This window comes from Sander vitreus, chromosome 15 (assembly GCF_031162955.1).
Source record: "Sander vitreus isolate 19-12246 chromosome 15, sanVit1, whole genome shotgun sequence".
NCBI lineage: Eukaryota > Metazoa > Chordata > Actinopteri > Perciformes > Percidae > Sander > Sander vitreus.
In genome coordinates, this window is record NC_135869.1 from 10,946,007 (window position 1) to 10,963,051 (window position 17,045).

At 40.1% G+C, this 17,045-nt stretch overlaps 1 protein-coding gene across 1 annotated transcript; it reads right to left on the reverse strand.

The window, feature by feature from the left end:
* Positions 1 to 1,945: 1,945 nt before the first annotated feature.
* On the reverse strand, positions 1,946 to 16,167 carry limd2 (LIM domain containing 2). The gene is made up of 4 exons (XM_078270406.1): positions 15,987 to 16,167; positions 3,364 to 3,408; positions 2,994 to 3,130; positions 1,946 to 2,892 (listed from the first exon to the last, which is right to left on the reverse strand). The coding sequence occupies exons 1-4, from the start codon at positions 15,987 to 15,989 to the stop codon at positions 2,733 to 2,735; spliced, it is 345 nt and encodes a 114-aa protein (XP_078126532.1). The 5' UTR covers positions 15,990 to 16,167; the 3' UTR covers positions 1,946 to 2,732.
* Between the last annotated feature and the right edge of the window lie 878 nt (positions 16,168 to 17,045).

Consider the following 17,045-nt stretch of genomic DNA (forward strand, 5'->3'; position numbering starts at 1 on the left):
GGGAATTCAAGAATTTAGCCATCTTTACATCAATAAACACACTAAAATCACTGAATTAAATCAACACCAGCATTTAATTTTTTTTTTTCTCCAAAAGCATGTAAAAAAAAAAAAAAAAGAGAAAGAAAATGCACAGGATGATTGTGTATATTGGCGTAGAAAGGGGGGCGCTTACATTTTGAAATGTTACACTTCCGTACCACAACTAAGCAACAGAGAGAAGAGAGAATAGAGGAGAACGACTGAAAACAGTCCAAGCGTTCTTTTGCTGTAAGGCCACCTCAATCCACAGGTCAAGTCTGTAATACAGAATACATTTTCAAAGATGTATACATTTAAAATGTCTCGATGACAACAGCATTGAAAAGTAAGTTCACATCAAGATAAGCACAAAAATGAAATGACTCACAGGTTTAACATTTACAACATTACACTGCAATCATTCACCTGAGCCTCTTGGCACCAGTGTTAAGTGTACCTTGTCTGCTCTGTTACACTACACAAAGTTGCAGTTCACAGATTCTGCAGTACCTTGGCGAACTGCTAACAGAGAATGACAAAGACAGCATTTCTAGATTACAATACTCTGTAAAATGAAAAAATAAAATATACATTGTCACACACAGAATTATTGTACATTGAATGTGGATAAAAAGTGGTTAGATAGGAAAAATGGCTGCTGGTTGATTATAATCCTATGCTAAAGTGTGGGGCTCTAGAGTAAGCAGGTTTGTTTTTATAAAGGCATGATCAGGAGATTTCTTTGTAAAGATCTGTGCACTCAAAGGAATTGTTTCAAAAAGCAATACGGTTAGCTATTTATTTCTAAGGCTTCTCTTTTAAAAAAAAAAAAAAAAGTAGCAGATATTAGTTCTTTAAAAAAAAGTATCAGATATCCATCGGTTTCCATTTAGCTTTCTATTCTGCACAGCATGCTCAAATTCACAGTAAACCTTCAGTCACAAAAGTACTTTGTCATTCAAGTGTCATTCAAGTCTCAGTGGTATTCAGACATTTTCTAAAATGAGATATTTGAATGGCTTTAGACTCATTCTTTGAATAGAACGAAATATTGATGTGGAAATCTTGTCTTAATTGGTTAGGAGGCAACATATTCAAAAACTTTGAATAAAGGCTACAGTATGTTGAGTTCAGGGGCAAGTTCTTTTTTTTCCTCTCTCACACACTAGACACTACTGTCACACTTTCCCCAGCAGGGGGTGCTCTGCAATGGGTTTTGCATGTGGCAGGCAGGAGCACATCAGGTGACCCCCCCTCCACCCCCAGCAAGTAAATTCAATACTAAGATATAGGTCCAGGTGCTAAGATGCATTTAGCTAATAAGACAGGAGATGAGAACAGGAAGGCAATCATTTAGAAAAGAAACCTGTCCACGCTTACTGGTGGTAACAAAATGATGGATGTTGAAGACACTGATTGGGTCTGTCTACATCCCCCATAAAAACTGTCCAGCTATATTAACACACTCAAATACAGCAAGAGAAAAAAAAAAATCACTACAAGACGCCAACAACTGACAAAGGGTGAAATGACGAAGGAACGCTATTGTGTGGTTTTCATGCAAGGCTTAAGCGCCGTCCATCAACATCCTCATTTGTGACAGAAGTGTAATTGTAGTAATTCAATTTCACGAAATGTTTACAGCTCCTCTTAAGATGTTTCATCCAACGGAGTGAGGGATGTTTACGAGCGAGGCCTCAGTTTCCTAGTGATTATCTTGTCTGGTCATCATGTGTATGTGCAAGACGAGAGTACAGTAAGGTGGGGAATGTTCACTAATCACAAACTACAGCTCTACATACACATAGTATACAAAACACAATCTGAGAATTCCATTAAAATTTAAACTATTAATAAAAGCTCAGAGAGGATCAAACTTATGCCATAACATCAATCAAATCCAAACTCAAGTGTTTCTAAAAACTTTCAAAAGTGAGTTGCTATGATACATCAATGAAAGATTATTCACAACACAAAATATGGATACAGTCATAAGATAAGGCTATTAAGACCCAGTCATCCCAACATGCAAGGACGAGACTTACAGTGGTCGATGAAATTAGAACAAACCTTGGGATGAAGTGAACAATAATTAAACTAAACACAAAACTTTAAACACGAGAGGTGAGCTGTTGCTGATGTGCACGGTTATTTTACAGTACTCTGTACCCTGTCGGTTCCTCAAATATATGAAACCTAACAAACTGACATAACTGTCTGACAGCAAAGTCACAATACTGAGGACTATTATTTTGATTTGTATTTTGTTAAAATGAGTGAAACTATGCCATTTGTTTTTTTAAAACCCTGGGTGAAAATCGACCTGAGTGTATGCTCTGTAACCCCTCGTATGTTTGCCTGAGCATACGGTTTACTTATTCAAAAAAATAAAAAGGGTGCAAATTATTTTAAAAGAATAAAAAAGAAAAGTGATTATTATACTCCCCATACCAGAGAAGGCTTTTGGTCACAATCAACTCCCGAATTCCAAACATGAGATTGAAAATAAAATACAGATATCAATTAAGTTGAACCTTAAATATATCCCCACAATTACATTTTAAGTGGTATGGATTATGACTGGCCAGTCATTTTCTAGCGGTTTGTGCATGTATCTGTTCTGATGGCATTTAAAAAGCAAGTGAGCGGTAGGGTGATTTAACTGTGCCCCAGCATATGAGACATGTGTTCATTGTGATGTATTGGAGGTGTTATGCCGTCTTTGTTATATTATCTGTCTCCTTGGAGGCCCAGAGCTCTTTGTGCTGTTTGCGTCCAAAGCCCTCGTCGTAGTTGCCTTTGCTTTTGAACAGCTGCTGATAGTGGGGTTTACAGTAAAATTCACCTTGAAGAGCTGCGAAGGTGCCAAGGCTGCAGGGAAAGGAGGAATGAAACCGTTATATACGAACTAAAAGGAGTCAGGAGAAGAAGAAAGTCAAGTAAACAAACAGGGAAACAGTGTATATAGTCACCTAAGTTTGGCGTTGCAGTGCTTGCAGCAGAAGCATGTTGAATGGAAGACCAGGTTGTTGGCAACCAATCTCTCCATTGGGTAGACCGTCTTCTCACATGATGAACACACTTCCTTTGGGGTCTTAAAGCTGAAGGACTGAGCACATACATATATACCGATTTGCTACCAGACACACAAACAGGCGGTGATCTTTTCCTTGATCCTCAGTGAGATGAAAGCTGGCATTTACAAAAGACACAAAATGCAGGAAAGACTTCCTTTGCTCTTTTTGGAGATCAAAAGGCTGATGAGAGTGAAGTGGGGCAAGAGTAACGCACACAGAAGAACAGAACCATGAATGAGGGATAAGAAAGAAAAGACATATTTACCTTAGATCGCTGGACAGGTTTCTCTTCCGTGGTGTTCCTGGTGTCCTGGATAAGCAAACAGAAAAATAAACTTAACATTCAAACAGATGTATTCAAATGTGTGTAAAGACTATTACTGGGATAACCTTTCAGATGAGGAAAGTGACAGTTTAGCAGATGGCGCTAATGCAACACTTATGGATGCCAACCGCCATAAAACTCAACAGAAGAAGAAGATGGGGCGAGGCCGGATGTACGTGGCGGCCTCTTATTATTTTCAGGATCATGGCAGGCGCGGAGCCGTTTTTGTCTGGTGCCAATGTTCTTGTAAAAAAAGTAGCTTGTTTGCAAACAAAATAATTTATATTGCTTGTTAGTTGTAAAAATCACCGCCGAAAGCATTGGCGTTAATGCTAAACCGTAAACAAGTCAAAGATTTAAATGTGTTGCGATTGGTTTGCTCACTACAAGAGAGTGTCTTTTGTCAGATGGACGTAACCTTTTACGTTCTTGTCCCTGCATTGTTAACGCTTTCATTAACTAGCAGCCGTACCAGCATTTTCCCTGACATGTTACTAGGTCTTGAGGTGGGAAACTGGCGGTATAGATTTCCCTGAATATCTATCCCTGCTCCCTTTCACACATAACCCTGTGCAGGAAATGTTCCTGAACATTTCAGGTCTATACTGCACAGCGTTTCCTCGATGTTGATAAAAAATGTCTGCCGCCACGGTATCAGAAATTGGGCAGACGCACAACAGGGTTTCCGCTATGTACTAGGGGTGCAAGATATATCGACTCAATATCGTTATCGCAATATATCAAAAGAGTCGCAATAAGTATGCAATATTTATTTTATGTTGTGCAGCGTTGCGTCCCGTCCGTTGGCTGTGTGGCTTGTGTTTGATTTAGAGCCCGCTTGAAACGCTATAATGATCATGTTTCATTGGCCAGTTACCGTGCCACTTGCACGTTAGTGCAAGTCAGCGCACGGGTCCACTATGTGACAAACCCTATGGAGCGTACCACGTGTGTGCATATTTTGACAGAGTGACAGTGTAAGTGAAGAAATAGATAGAGACAACAAAACGGAACGAATCATGTTGTACCAGTCCAATATGACATTCAGTTGAAATAAACCTTGTGTTGTAAGAAAACTTGTTTAATTTGTTATGAATCTATTTTGATACATTTTCCCGTAACTTTTGTAAATTTACATATGTTTAAATATATTGAAATTAATATCGATATCGCAATATCACATTTTGTCAATGTCGTGCAAACCTACTATGTACACCGCACACCTTCAGCTGTTTATGAAAAGTCATAAAGTCGTAATTACACGACTCTGCAGAGCCGTATGCTCTACTGAACGCAAGCCAACTGTCATCCGCTCTCTCTCCCCTTTAGGGTGAGCAACTGGAACAGTGACAGGACGTCATCACTCGCGAAGTCATGGCAACCAAATAAACAACAGGGCGAGTACTACTTGTCACTCAATCTTAGGCAAAGTGACAAACGGCGACGAAAGCCGTGACATGAAATCCGCACTCACGCGGGTCCCGTGAAATATGACGGCTACAGTTTATTGGAAAATAGCATTGTGGACACTGAATTTGATGAATTTACTGTTTATCAGACCCCCGATGAGACAAGAAGCTAACGTTAGCGAACGCTGCGGTCCCTCTGCCTTTGACTCCCCGCTGCAGGAGACTCTGTATTCCTTCGACACGCTGTATTAACGCTACTGTTTTAAAACCGTTTTCTAGGTTAGTGGGGGTGCATACCGCTCAAAACCAACATGAAAAACGTAGTTAGTAATGTTCACTCGGCGTTTTGTTTTGTTGTTAAACTGTGTGTAAAATGAGCGGTGACGTTAAATCACCGGTTTCAGGTAACGGCACCCTACGGTACCGTCTATTTGCTGGATGGTTTCAAGGTAACGGTCGGTAGCTAACATTAGCAGATAAGCCCTTTGACAGCGACGTTATTGTTCATATTTTGGCACAATGTTTCTGACCGTAGTAGTGGTCATAGTGACTGAAAGTGTCATGTGAGATGCTAAAAAGAAACTACACGCTGTTTTCAGGTAACATTGCTTTTTGACGTTCAAACCCCCCCCCCCACACACAAATTCTAGAGGAAACACTGCTGCATGTGTGAAAAGGGCTTTAGATTGCAAGCAACAGAAGAACGTCACAAGGATGGAAGAATGTATTGTTTCACTGACCTCTTATTACCTTTACCAGTGTATCAGTATTGTCAATCTGATCTCTTTTTCTCCCCCACCCTTTTTCTATTCGCTCCATCTGTCTCTTTGCACCCCTGGGAGAGGATCAGGTGCCTTCTGTCTGGTCATGTGAGCTGAGCTGTGGGACGCTCTGCATGGGGCTGCCCTCAACAAAGCAGAACAGCTCAGACCCAGCCTTCTAGTTAAGAAACTTCACAGGGAAATATTACATGAAGTCTCTTACAAATGGTAGGAGATTTCTCAGCGAAATAACATGACTGACAACTATTCTGCCAGTCTTTATCTTTGTAATGCATGAATGTATTGAAGCATTTCTTTCACTCAACCCCTACAATCATAGGTCCACTCTTAAATTCTCTGGCTGCCATTTAACATGGGTCACCACATTTCCCTGCACATTGTAGGTGTCAGGTAATTACAGTTTGGTTCATGATGACAGGAAGAATTGAAAGACTTCCCCAGAGGCGCTCAGAAGGTTAAGAAGAAAGAAAAAAAAAGCTTGCACCATCTCAAGCTGGAGGAGGTTACATACAGTAGTAGTAATGACTGTATCTGCCCTCTCAAGTATAGCAGCCAGTCCCCAGCAGCAACAAGCATGGCCACATCTTAAAGCAAGGCTAACAGGTAGTTCAAGCAGATAATAAACAGACTATTCACACAGTAACTGCCATGGAGCAGCCAGTGTGCAGGGAAGAAGGGCAGCCTCTGTTTAGGCAGGGGGAAAGTCCACTGCAGACTTTGCTAAAACCCTGTTATGTAAGGCCGTTTGGCTGGAGCTGGAGGAAGTGGTGGAGGTGGGGTGTGGGGGGGGGGGGGTTTCAAGGACTGCTACCAGAGTTGCAAAGACAAGGAGATCTTTGGCAACTGCTGATCTTCATTTTTGTAGGTCCATTACTCTTTGACTTGCAAAATGTCTTGCTTTGTAAGCAAAATCACAAATCAAGATTCCACCACAGTGATGGAAATGAAAGAATGAAGTATATGCATCTTCCTCAAAAATGTTGACCTGCTTAACGTGAGTTGAGATCAAAAGCCGTTTAAGTGACCAATTAATGAAGTGTGTTCCACTTAGAAAGACCGGAAAAGAGGAAAAGAAGGGGTAGACAATCACAATACATGTGAGACATTAGCAATCAAGGTACTTCTTCATAATGACCACAAACATTTAACTTGTTGATTGCCACGGTGTGTGTGACACTTTTGTTTAACTTGCCATGAAAATAGACCAATTGTGTTCAAAATATGGGTATAAAATCATTGGAGCTTAGGGTTCGGTCATCTTCTCTTCAAAAGATGTTACTGCCATGATCAGCACAAAATGTTCGGTGTGTATTAAGCACACAATTCATGCTGACAGAGGCCCTGCTCACTGATGTGTAGCATCTCTCCCAACCTAATACAACCCGAGATTAGTTGACAAATGTATATTGTGCCACATATACATATATATATATATATATATATACACATACATACATACATACATACATACATAGATAGAGAGAATACTATTGCTGACCCTTTAACCTTAATGCACCACTTAACAACTCAGTAGGAAAAGCAGCAAGGGTGGTGTCTGCACTTATGAGAACCGGATGACATGCTTTTCAAATGATTGGCTCATTAAGTGAGGCCATGCAGCTTCCTGGAGATGCAATCACATCCCAACAGTCTCCTCTTCATCCCCGAACCCTCTCGAGCTCAGTTAATGTGTGCTAAGCTAGCAGACAGCTTACACTTTGCTGGTTATCTAGCAGATTGCATGCTAGACCACTTCCTGTTGCTGCAGCACGACTGCTGAGCCAACATGACTTTGATCTTCTCTTTTTGTGGCAGGTTGTCAGAGCAGGAAAATTAGGTCAATATGGGCATCATTTGTACATATGAAATCATGATAATAATGCTGCCAAAAAAGGAAAACTGATCTGATGAAGGCACGGAATTGCCAAAAACAAAACACAGATTAGTTACCATGTTAGGAGGTAGGCATGCATTCCAAGCACACAGACACACACATACACAGGCATCCCGGAAGAATTCAGAGTCGCTTGTGCCATCTCGTCTTCTTTTACCTTATATGTGCATGATTCTCAATTGCCACCAAACAGCTCAAATGTGGCAGGAAGCTGTTATGACACATACGGCTTCCTCTGTCTCTCTTTCAGAGTCCGTACGAGGACAGCAGCCGCAGCTAAAGTCCTAACTGACTTTCATCCCCAAAAAATGAATGCTAACGACCACTTGTTCTGTATGAATGCTTTAGCTGCAGAGTGAAAAAACTCCAAAAGATATATGAGCTCTGTTTAGAAGCATACAAATTAGCTCAAGAGTCCTCCTGGCTAAGTAAAGAGACAAAGGATAATCAAATACTTGGAGGGGTAGGAAATGAAGGGCCTTCATGAGCACAGAACAAGGTGTTCAATGTAAACATCAATAAAGGTCTGCTGTGTAGTTAATTAGCTATGTACAACACTGTTTTAAATGTGAAGCAATTAGACATACCACACCACTGTGAGAAGTTAGAGCCAGCTGAGGAGTTGTGTCTTTAATAAGACCATTTTCACACAAGTTACATTTTTTGAACAGAGGGTTCAACTCAATCCCTCACTTACATTTTAATCACGTCTGCACATGTCTGCGTGTGTGTGCGTTTCTATGTTAATGTTGCAGCCACACAGAAGCTTTTGGTACGATAGTGCCAAGTTCCCTTTTTCCATTTTAATTTGTTTAGAAGAATAGATCATTTTGGGAAATTTATTTGCTTGCTTGTTGAGGGTTGGAGAAAAAAAAAATAAAAAATCAATACCGCTCTTGCGTCTGTACGGTAATTATGACGTTACAACCAGCAGCCAGTTGGCTTAGCTTAGCATTAAGACTGGAAACAGGGAAAACAGCTATTTGTCCAGCACATACCCACCATGAAACCATGACTTTTTTTAGACTTCAATTTTTGTATAGATTAAACAAACAAGATATAGCCTAGCTTGTTATTTGGTGAGCTATAGAGGTGCTATTAGGTGGATTTTACCGCTTGTTAGCTATTTCCCCCTGTTCCAGTTTTTATGTGAAGCTAAGCTAGCCAGCTGCTGGCAATAGCTACATATTTACCCTACAGACAAGAGAGTGGTTTCAATCTTCTCATCAAAAAGCAAATAAGTGTATATTTTCCAACTATTCCTTTAATCCTGCATCTCTATCTGTACACTGAAGGACGAGTTTGGATTTAACCTTTTGTGTTGGGGATCCTTTAACCATTACTGTCACAAATGTGACAGGGAAGTTACATTTCCTTTATTCCTCAAAGTATGTGCCTTAATAAGTCCTTCACTGTAGTGGAAGACAATACAGGCATTACAAACTATAAACCTGATCCCGCTTGTCTAAATCTCACTGTTTACAGTGGCTATCTGCTGACACAAACCAGAGCCATTTAGAACAGTTACAACAACTCTAAAGAATATTGCGAGGGTGAAAGGTCAACATGTTCCCAGTGCTGATGGACACAACACAATTACACCCCCTTCCCCCGATATACTTGATCAACACTGAATTCTGAATACACTGTGGTGCACGATTCACTGCAACAGGCCCCTAGAAGGGAAGGCAGGCGCTATGTTAACAAACGTCTTATGTCATTCATCTAAAACGAGGCTCCCACACTCTCTCATCCTTTATTTTTAGAAACGTGATCATTCAATGTTTAATCGTTAGGACACCAGAGTAAAAGAATTCTGAAGAAACTCATCCTTCAAAACACAATTAAAACAACGTTAATGAGCCCCATCTATCAACTGTCAAGCAGTTTGACTTTAACCAAACATTTTCCAGTCCAATACTAGCAACATAAAACCATGAGTCTTAAGTTTAAAGGACAGTTCTGGTGCAAAATGAACCTAGGAGTTAATAACATATGTGTACCAGGTCAAACGTTCTCTGGGACATGTTTTCATGCTACTCAAATGTGTCTCTAGCTTGAAACAAGCTACCGCAAACTGGGGGTTAGCTGCTAATGCTAGCTTTCGGGGTAAATCGCTATTTGATACCACTAACAAGGCTCGAAATAGCACCACACTTAAACGGTAGCATAATGAGGGTCCCTACATGTAAACCAAAGCATTGAGAACTTTGTAAGTGTACAGACAGTTTATTACAAAGATAGATTATAAAGACAGCAGCGTTAATGATTACATGCGGCCGCCATCTTGGATAACAGTCATGACCAGTCGAATGACGAACGCCATGCAACCAGTAATATAGCTCAAGCACAGCGTTCGTGTACGGTCTGTACACTTACAATGTTCTCAATGCTTCGGTAGCTTGTTTCAAGCTAGAGACACATTCGATTAGCATGAAAACAGATCCCAGAGAACGTTTGACTCGGTACACATGTTATTAACCCCTAGGTTCAATTTGCGCCTGAATTGTCCTTTAATATTTTTTGCAGATAACATCTTACAGTATATATATATTGCACTTTTTAGACAGACTTAGCCATGGTACTGGTCCAACAACTAAAACAGTTGCTGCAGGGATGATATATAGGCTCCCCTTGACAGCAATCTTCCATCAATAACTCTCAACATGAAGCAAGTTTTGTGGACAAGACGCCTGAAAAAAAAAAAAAATGAATTGGCATGTGGTTAATAAAAAAAAAAAAAAAAAACACTTTCTGTGATGGAAGAGGACGTATTAGCTGAGGTTTTGACACTTGACTGGCTGGGGAACTGATGAAACTAAGAATGAAACCGTCTGATCCTGGAGAGTGCAGATGGAGGTTCACAGTCTGCAGAGTAATCACATCTGGGAGTGTGTTGTGCCGTTTGGTCAGCCACTACTTCTCTTCCCATTTTTTGGCTTCCTGTATGCAACCAGAAAGTGACGGGGCAGTTTCTGTGTTTGAAGGCACAGGCCATCAAACGTGTTTTTTCACTTCCTGTCTGGGGAGACTGTTAAGGTCCACATAAAACCTTTAAAAAGAATTTATCTAAATATGTGACTATGTTGCTATTGTATGACAAGAGCTTAAAAACTGCCCAACTTCAGAGGTGGAAAAAAATTAGGGCTACAACTACCGATTATATCCATTAACAATTCATTTACCAATTTTTTTTTTTTTTCAATTTAACAACTAATTCTATATTAAATGTTAGAAAAAAGAAAGAAAAATGGCAATCACAAAAGGCAATGCCTTCAAATGTCCGATCAACAGTACAAAGCCCAAAGATATTCAGACTATAAAACAGAGAAAAGAAGCAATTGGAGAAGCTGGCACTAGGAATTGTTTGACATTTTTGCTTTAAAAAGTACTTAAGGATTACTTAAGGATTAATTGATTATCAAAATACTTGCAGATTATCTTTTTGCTGACCCACTAATTAATAATCAACTAATGATTGCAGGTCTAGATTACTTTAAGACCATTCAAAAAGGCTGCATTTCAGAAGTGTTATTGTTCTTTGCTGTTTTGATGATTCAAAAGGAGATCTACAATCTTTCAAAAGTAAAAAAAAACAACAACTAAATGTTCACATTTGACCATAATTCCAAAGAATCTGCTGCCCTTTCAGATCAAGAAAGTGATCCGGATTTTTCCCTTGTAATTAGTAGTCAGCAACCTTTGCTCACAGAACCTTAGGTTCTGCACTGCATTGTCTGTCTAACTATGCTAAAAAGGCCCTCAGTGTTTCCTTGCGTCACTCCTTCGGAGAAGCTGCCTGAGGGCACAATTAAAACTACTTAAGTCCTCTGATCGTTTATGTCAGAGATCTGTCTATTACCAAGCTAAACATCTCATAAAATCAGATACTAATAATAAAGCCAGAAAATACGATGTCTGTTCTTCAAGAAAAATTGCATTAGGCTACATCTCTCATTTTTGTCCCTAAACCAGTCCTCCTAGAAAAAAAGTTTTTTTTGTGATTGTTGCAGGCAAAAATCCTTTATTATGCGGCACGTTTTCTTAAAAAATGCAATGGAATATGTGGGATATTTATGCAATTTTATGCGATGAAATTGCGGGAACTTGCAAAAACTGCGGTTTCATCATGGCTTCATCGCGGGGTTTGCAGCTTTTCGATGATGTTCACGTCACTTCATAACGTTCCCATGGCAACGGGAAAATGGCTGCTCTTGTGTGAAGTAAATGCAACATTTTTCAACTTTCTGCTAAGATATGTGACTTTTTTGCAACGAAAATGCGGGGATTATGAAATCATGCAAGCCCCGCATATTTTGAGCGGAAATCGGCAATTTATGCGGCGAAAGTGCGCCGTATTTGAAAAAATGAAAAATAAATATGCAGACTTTGGCTGATTATGCATGTGATCGCATAATCGCGTTTTCCTGGAGGGACTGCTAAACTAAATGGTGTTCAAACCTGCGATGTTCATGAAAACTCATGGTTGATGCTGGTATGCTGCAGCAGCTGGTCTGTTTAGGTTTTTTCTTTTAAATGGCAAATAACAAAACCTGCGACGGCCTGTAAAAGAATGTGTTGAAGACTTCGTAGAGCCTGTGTTGACTCGACATAGCAAGAGGCTGCTGCCTTCTGCAACTCACTTAAGGTAGCGAAAAAACAGCATCAAGTGCTAGATGTTATCACAGACTGAAGAAGAGAGAAATGTTCCTGCTATGTACATTTAGCAGCGGCCCACCCCATGCCCCAGCCCTTCTTCAAAAAAGAAAATCTCACATGCAAATATCTGCTTTGAGATCAGAACATTTCCATCATAAACTGAAGGCTCCTTAACTGCAGACTGAGACGTTGTCGACTGGGACAATGAATGACACAGGGACAGGGGAATTAATGTTTTAGACTTTTTTCCACCAAATAAGTCGTCCTAAGTAGTTATTTCCCAAGATTAAATGTGGATAATTTAAGTTACAGCGAGTACATCGCCACAGAGCTCTGCAGACTTCAAAATGTGCCTCTTGGACGTTTGCTGTTGACAGAAAATACTGTAGGAAACTCTACACGTTGAATCTTTCTAAACAGTCACTGCCCTAAGGTCCTTACAAACCAGATAGCCTGCATTAGATCAGTGCTGACAGCCAGAGATGCAAAACAATGTGAGTGCATGGTTGCTGTTTAGACAATACAGAGAATATCCACATAAATGATTTAAACAGCTGAGAGCTACCGATTTAAAAAATATATATATAAAAATAATGCCAACAAATAAAATCCCTTTAAAAGTATTAAATCACACAGTGACACATCTACAATTTTTCTAGGCCTGAAATAGGCTTTATGCTTCTTTGCTCACACAACCACCCTGACTATATTTCTCATTTTCAAAGCAATGGCTAACTAACACGATAAATGATTGGAAATGGGAAAGAAAGGGACGGCCAAGCAGCTAGTTAAAACTATTGGCGTTTTTCCATTACGTGGTACCTGCTCGAGTCTACTCTACTCTACCACAACTCTACTCGGCTCGACCGTGCTGTCCCGTCCTCCATTTACCATTGCAGATTTAGTACCGCCTCATGCCTTAGGTGAGCGTGGCTGGTCGTCATAGCGACGCCACAGGAAACTACCGTGACCTAACGCGACGCACACGCAGAACGTCGAAGGTGCGTTGTTTTTGATTCTCGGCATGTGGCTGTTACCACAGCCAGAAGACAAATTTTGTTTCAAAAGAATCTGGAGGCAGCAAAAACACCGCTGGCTAAACTATTTCAAAATGGCAGACTAATCTCACTAATTGGCGTGGTATGCCATTTTGGCTTGATCATTTTTTAGCATGTTTATCAACGCCGTTTGGCCTCCATTGACCTACATTACATGTGAATTATCGCCGTAGCGAGTAGTATGAAAGAACGGAGGTTGGTTGGGGTGGCGGATGGGTAAAACACAGGACTATCACCAAGGAGAGCGGGGATCGCGTCCCCCGTGTGGCGTTTATCAACCGTTATTTTTGTATGTAATAAAGCCTTCCCCAATATTCTTTTCCTAAACCCAACCGTTTGTTTTCCTAAGCGTGTGACGTTAGTCACCGTCGTGTTTTTGTCGTTTTTCTAGTGTTACTAAAGCCTTTCCCAATGTTCTTTCCCTAAAACCAACTCTTTTTTTTTAAAATTATACACGCATGTGACGTTGTTCTCGCGATAGCACGGCACGTTCTTGCGATAACACGTGTGTATGTTTACATCCGCTGTATACAGCATAGACATACAAGTGGATAGCTCAAAATGCGTACAGATAACACGCCATTTGGCTTTAGGAAAGTGGCGTGTAGGTTTACGCAAAGTCATGATGCCATGTTGAAAATGGCGGGTTTGTTCAGGACACCCCCATCTGTCGCTAGCAATAATGACAAAGTGATTAGTGACGATTCTCTCTGACCAATCAGTAGTCTACAGGTTTTCACGTCACCTTTTGGTATCGCCTCAGCTCGCTTGGAACCTCGACGGAGGTGATACTAAAAAAAAAAAAAAGTACCCGTTAGCCGGTACCAGGGACTTTTTTTCGTAATGGAAAACCAAAAAAGGCGAGTAGAGTCGAGGCGAGTCGAGCAGGTACCATGTAATGGAAAAACGCCATATTAGTCTAGCCATTTTAGCTCACAGCTCTATCGCCTGAGCCTGCTGGCGACCCATTTAATACTGTTCTGCACATCTGAAAGCAGGAAAACACCCCCCCTCCCAACATATGGCACTTTTGACATGCCCAACAAATCAGGTTAGTGTGCCTTTAATGGCAATTGTTTTACAGAAGAGCATATGATGAAACTAAATGGTATTAGTCCTCACTGCAGCTTGTACAACATGCTTTGTCTAAATCTGCATTATGTGGTTATATTTTGGACAAACAAGTCAAATTGCAACAACAGCCTCTCAAATCCACCAGAATACTGACGTAAATCAGCCAGCCGAGCAGGATGTCAATGTGTGCTGTCAACTCTGACTGAAAATACAGTCAGGCAGCCCACTGACGATGGCAGGAAATGAAAATGAACATATACTACTTACTTAAGCCTTGTCGCCATATGCCAGGGCTATAATGACAGACTGTTGTAAATGTGGTGGCCTGGATGGATAAAAAGTGGTTTTACCAGACCACAGAGTCATTTGTAAACTACTCAACAACACAACCACCGACAAGCGATTTGGATAAAAGAGTGAAACATGTTTTCTTCAACTGATGTAGAGTTTTAAATGTAATGCTGATTTACACAGAGGTTAAATCCAGTCACTCATCCATTTGGTATTACTCGTATGACAATCTCAGGAGCTGTAGGTGAGTTCATAAGCTGCAGTGGACATTTTGCACACTGGCATCCCACTTACTCTGTTTTTTGGACTATATACACACACCTCTATCTTACCCTGGGTTCATAGGTGGATACGTTTTGAGAAAACCTGGGTATGCTAGCTGGAGGATACTGTGGCATGTAAAGACCTCAGTGGTTTCTGATCACTCTCGACAGAAGGGAGTGGCTGAGAGAGATGATCAGAAACCTGGATACTGTTATGATCATGTATATGGTGATATGGATAACCAGGTTGCCACAGGTTCTCTGTAAAATGTCATATTGCAAATAAGATTAAAAGTAGAACAAACAAACAAACAAAAAACTCAAAAACTAGGATATTAATGCTAATGTCTCAATAAGATCAATGTTGTAACCATGGTACATGGTAACTAATTTGTTTGTGGTCTATGGGGTTAAATCCCTATTACGGACTACTTCACTGCCTGTGCATACCGGTACAGTACTTGTACTAAAGACCTTTATGTAACACTTGGCAGGTTGGAGGCTACATTAGGCCAGTTACAGCATATATAATTGCAACAACAACAAAAAAAAACCACATTCATCTGCTAAGGCTTGTAACTGCTACTCGAACAAAACACAAACATAAGATCAGGGCACATAATATAAAACCACAAATCAATTTACAAATCGGCTGATAGCGGAGGACAATTAAATTAATTATCTGTTAGAAATGTGACTAGCGCTACACAAATTAGCTTGGGTAAATTTGTGTTGGATGTATAATTCAGTGGGTTTGAATCACATTTGATATTAATTAGCTAGCCAGCCAGCAAGCTAGCTAACTAACGTTAATAACGTTACACGTTCAAGCGGCGCTCTGCTAGCATTGAGGAACACGACGGTGACCGTTTAAATTCTACTTAAATTCAACACAAAAGCCTCCTTTCATGTTACTTTTAACGTTACCTAAATACGGCATTTACATCCAACATTCATACCGCGGCTTATATAACAAACCGGCTCCCGGTAAGCTGACCCCGTTAGCGAGTGGACGAATATCATCACCTCACTTCATCTCATCTCACAAAAAAAGAGAAGCAGAGAGGAGAGCAGCGGAGGGAGGGAGAGAGGGTGCAGACACTAACGGACGAAAGAAAAAAAAAATCACTCACCATCTGCGCTTCTTGTCTGCGACACTGGCTGATAACGTCTGTTCACTCAGTGGCTTGAGGTCAAAATGTGCTCTCTCATTCAGTTTTCTGCGAGGCTTTTGTTGTAAACGCTGGCCCCGCTGCCGGTGATTTTTTGCTCTCCGCTTCGCTTCACGTCTTTTTCAACAGAACGTTTTTTTTTTTTTCTTCTTCGGCAGGATGTCGCACGCTATTGGTTCTCATCTGCTATTGATGCATTCATGGGCTGTCGGACAAATCACAACTAAGGGTGGAACAAGGATGGCACTCAAGCTTTTACATAAATATAAATATAAACTATATTACAAGTAAAAGTCCTGCCCTCAAAATTGTATTTAAGTAAAAGTACACAAGTATTGGCATTAAAATATACTAACTACTAACATAAAAATACTCGTAGAATGGCCCATTTCATAATGTACATTAGCTATAATATTGATGCATTAATGAGTACATTGTTGATTTGCATTATCAACAACATATCTAGCTAACTAACTAGGTTATAAAATACATGTAGTGGAGCATATTTGTATCTACATTGTAGTGGAGTATTCTAGTGGAGTAGAAGTATATAGTAGCATAAAATAGAAATGCTCAAGTAAAGTACAAGTACCTCAGAATTGTGCATAAGTACAGTACTTGAGGAAATGTAGATACTTTCCACCACTGCTAACCTTTATTTAAGTTTGTAACTGCTCTCAGGTAAATTATGTTTGTTTTGATGTTAGTGCTTTTATTGTTGATCATATTCCTCCTGAATTTGTTTTGTGTTTTTGATCATACAGCTGGTTGGTCTTCCCATGTCTATGCCATAATTAAGTCTAAACACTATTATCTACCTAATTATCATTTTGGCTGAAAAACAACAAGGATGAGTATTTCCATGTTATGCTGCTTTATGCTACTCTACTACAATTCAGAGGGAAATATTGTACAATTTTCTCCACTACATTTATTTAACAGCTACAGTAACTACTTTGCACACAAAACATACAAAATGTGATGCATAATAATATTTTCAAACATGAAGTCAGACAAGAT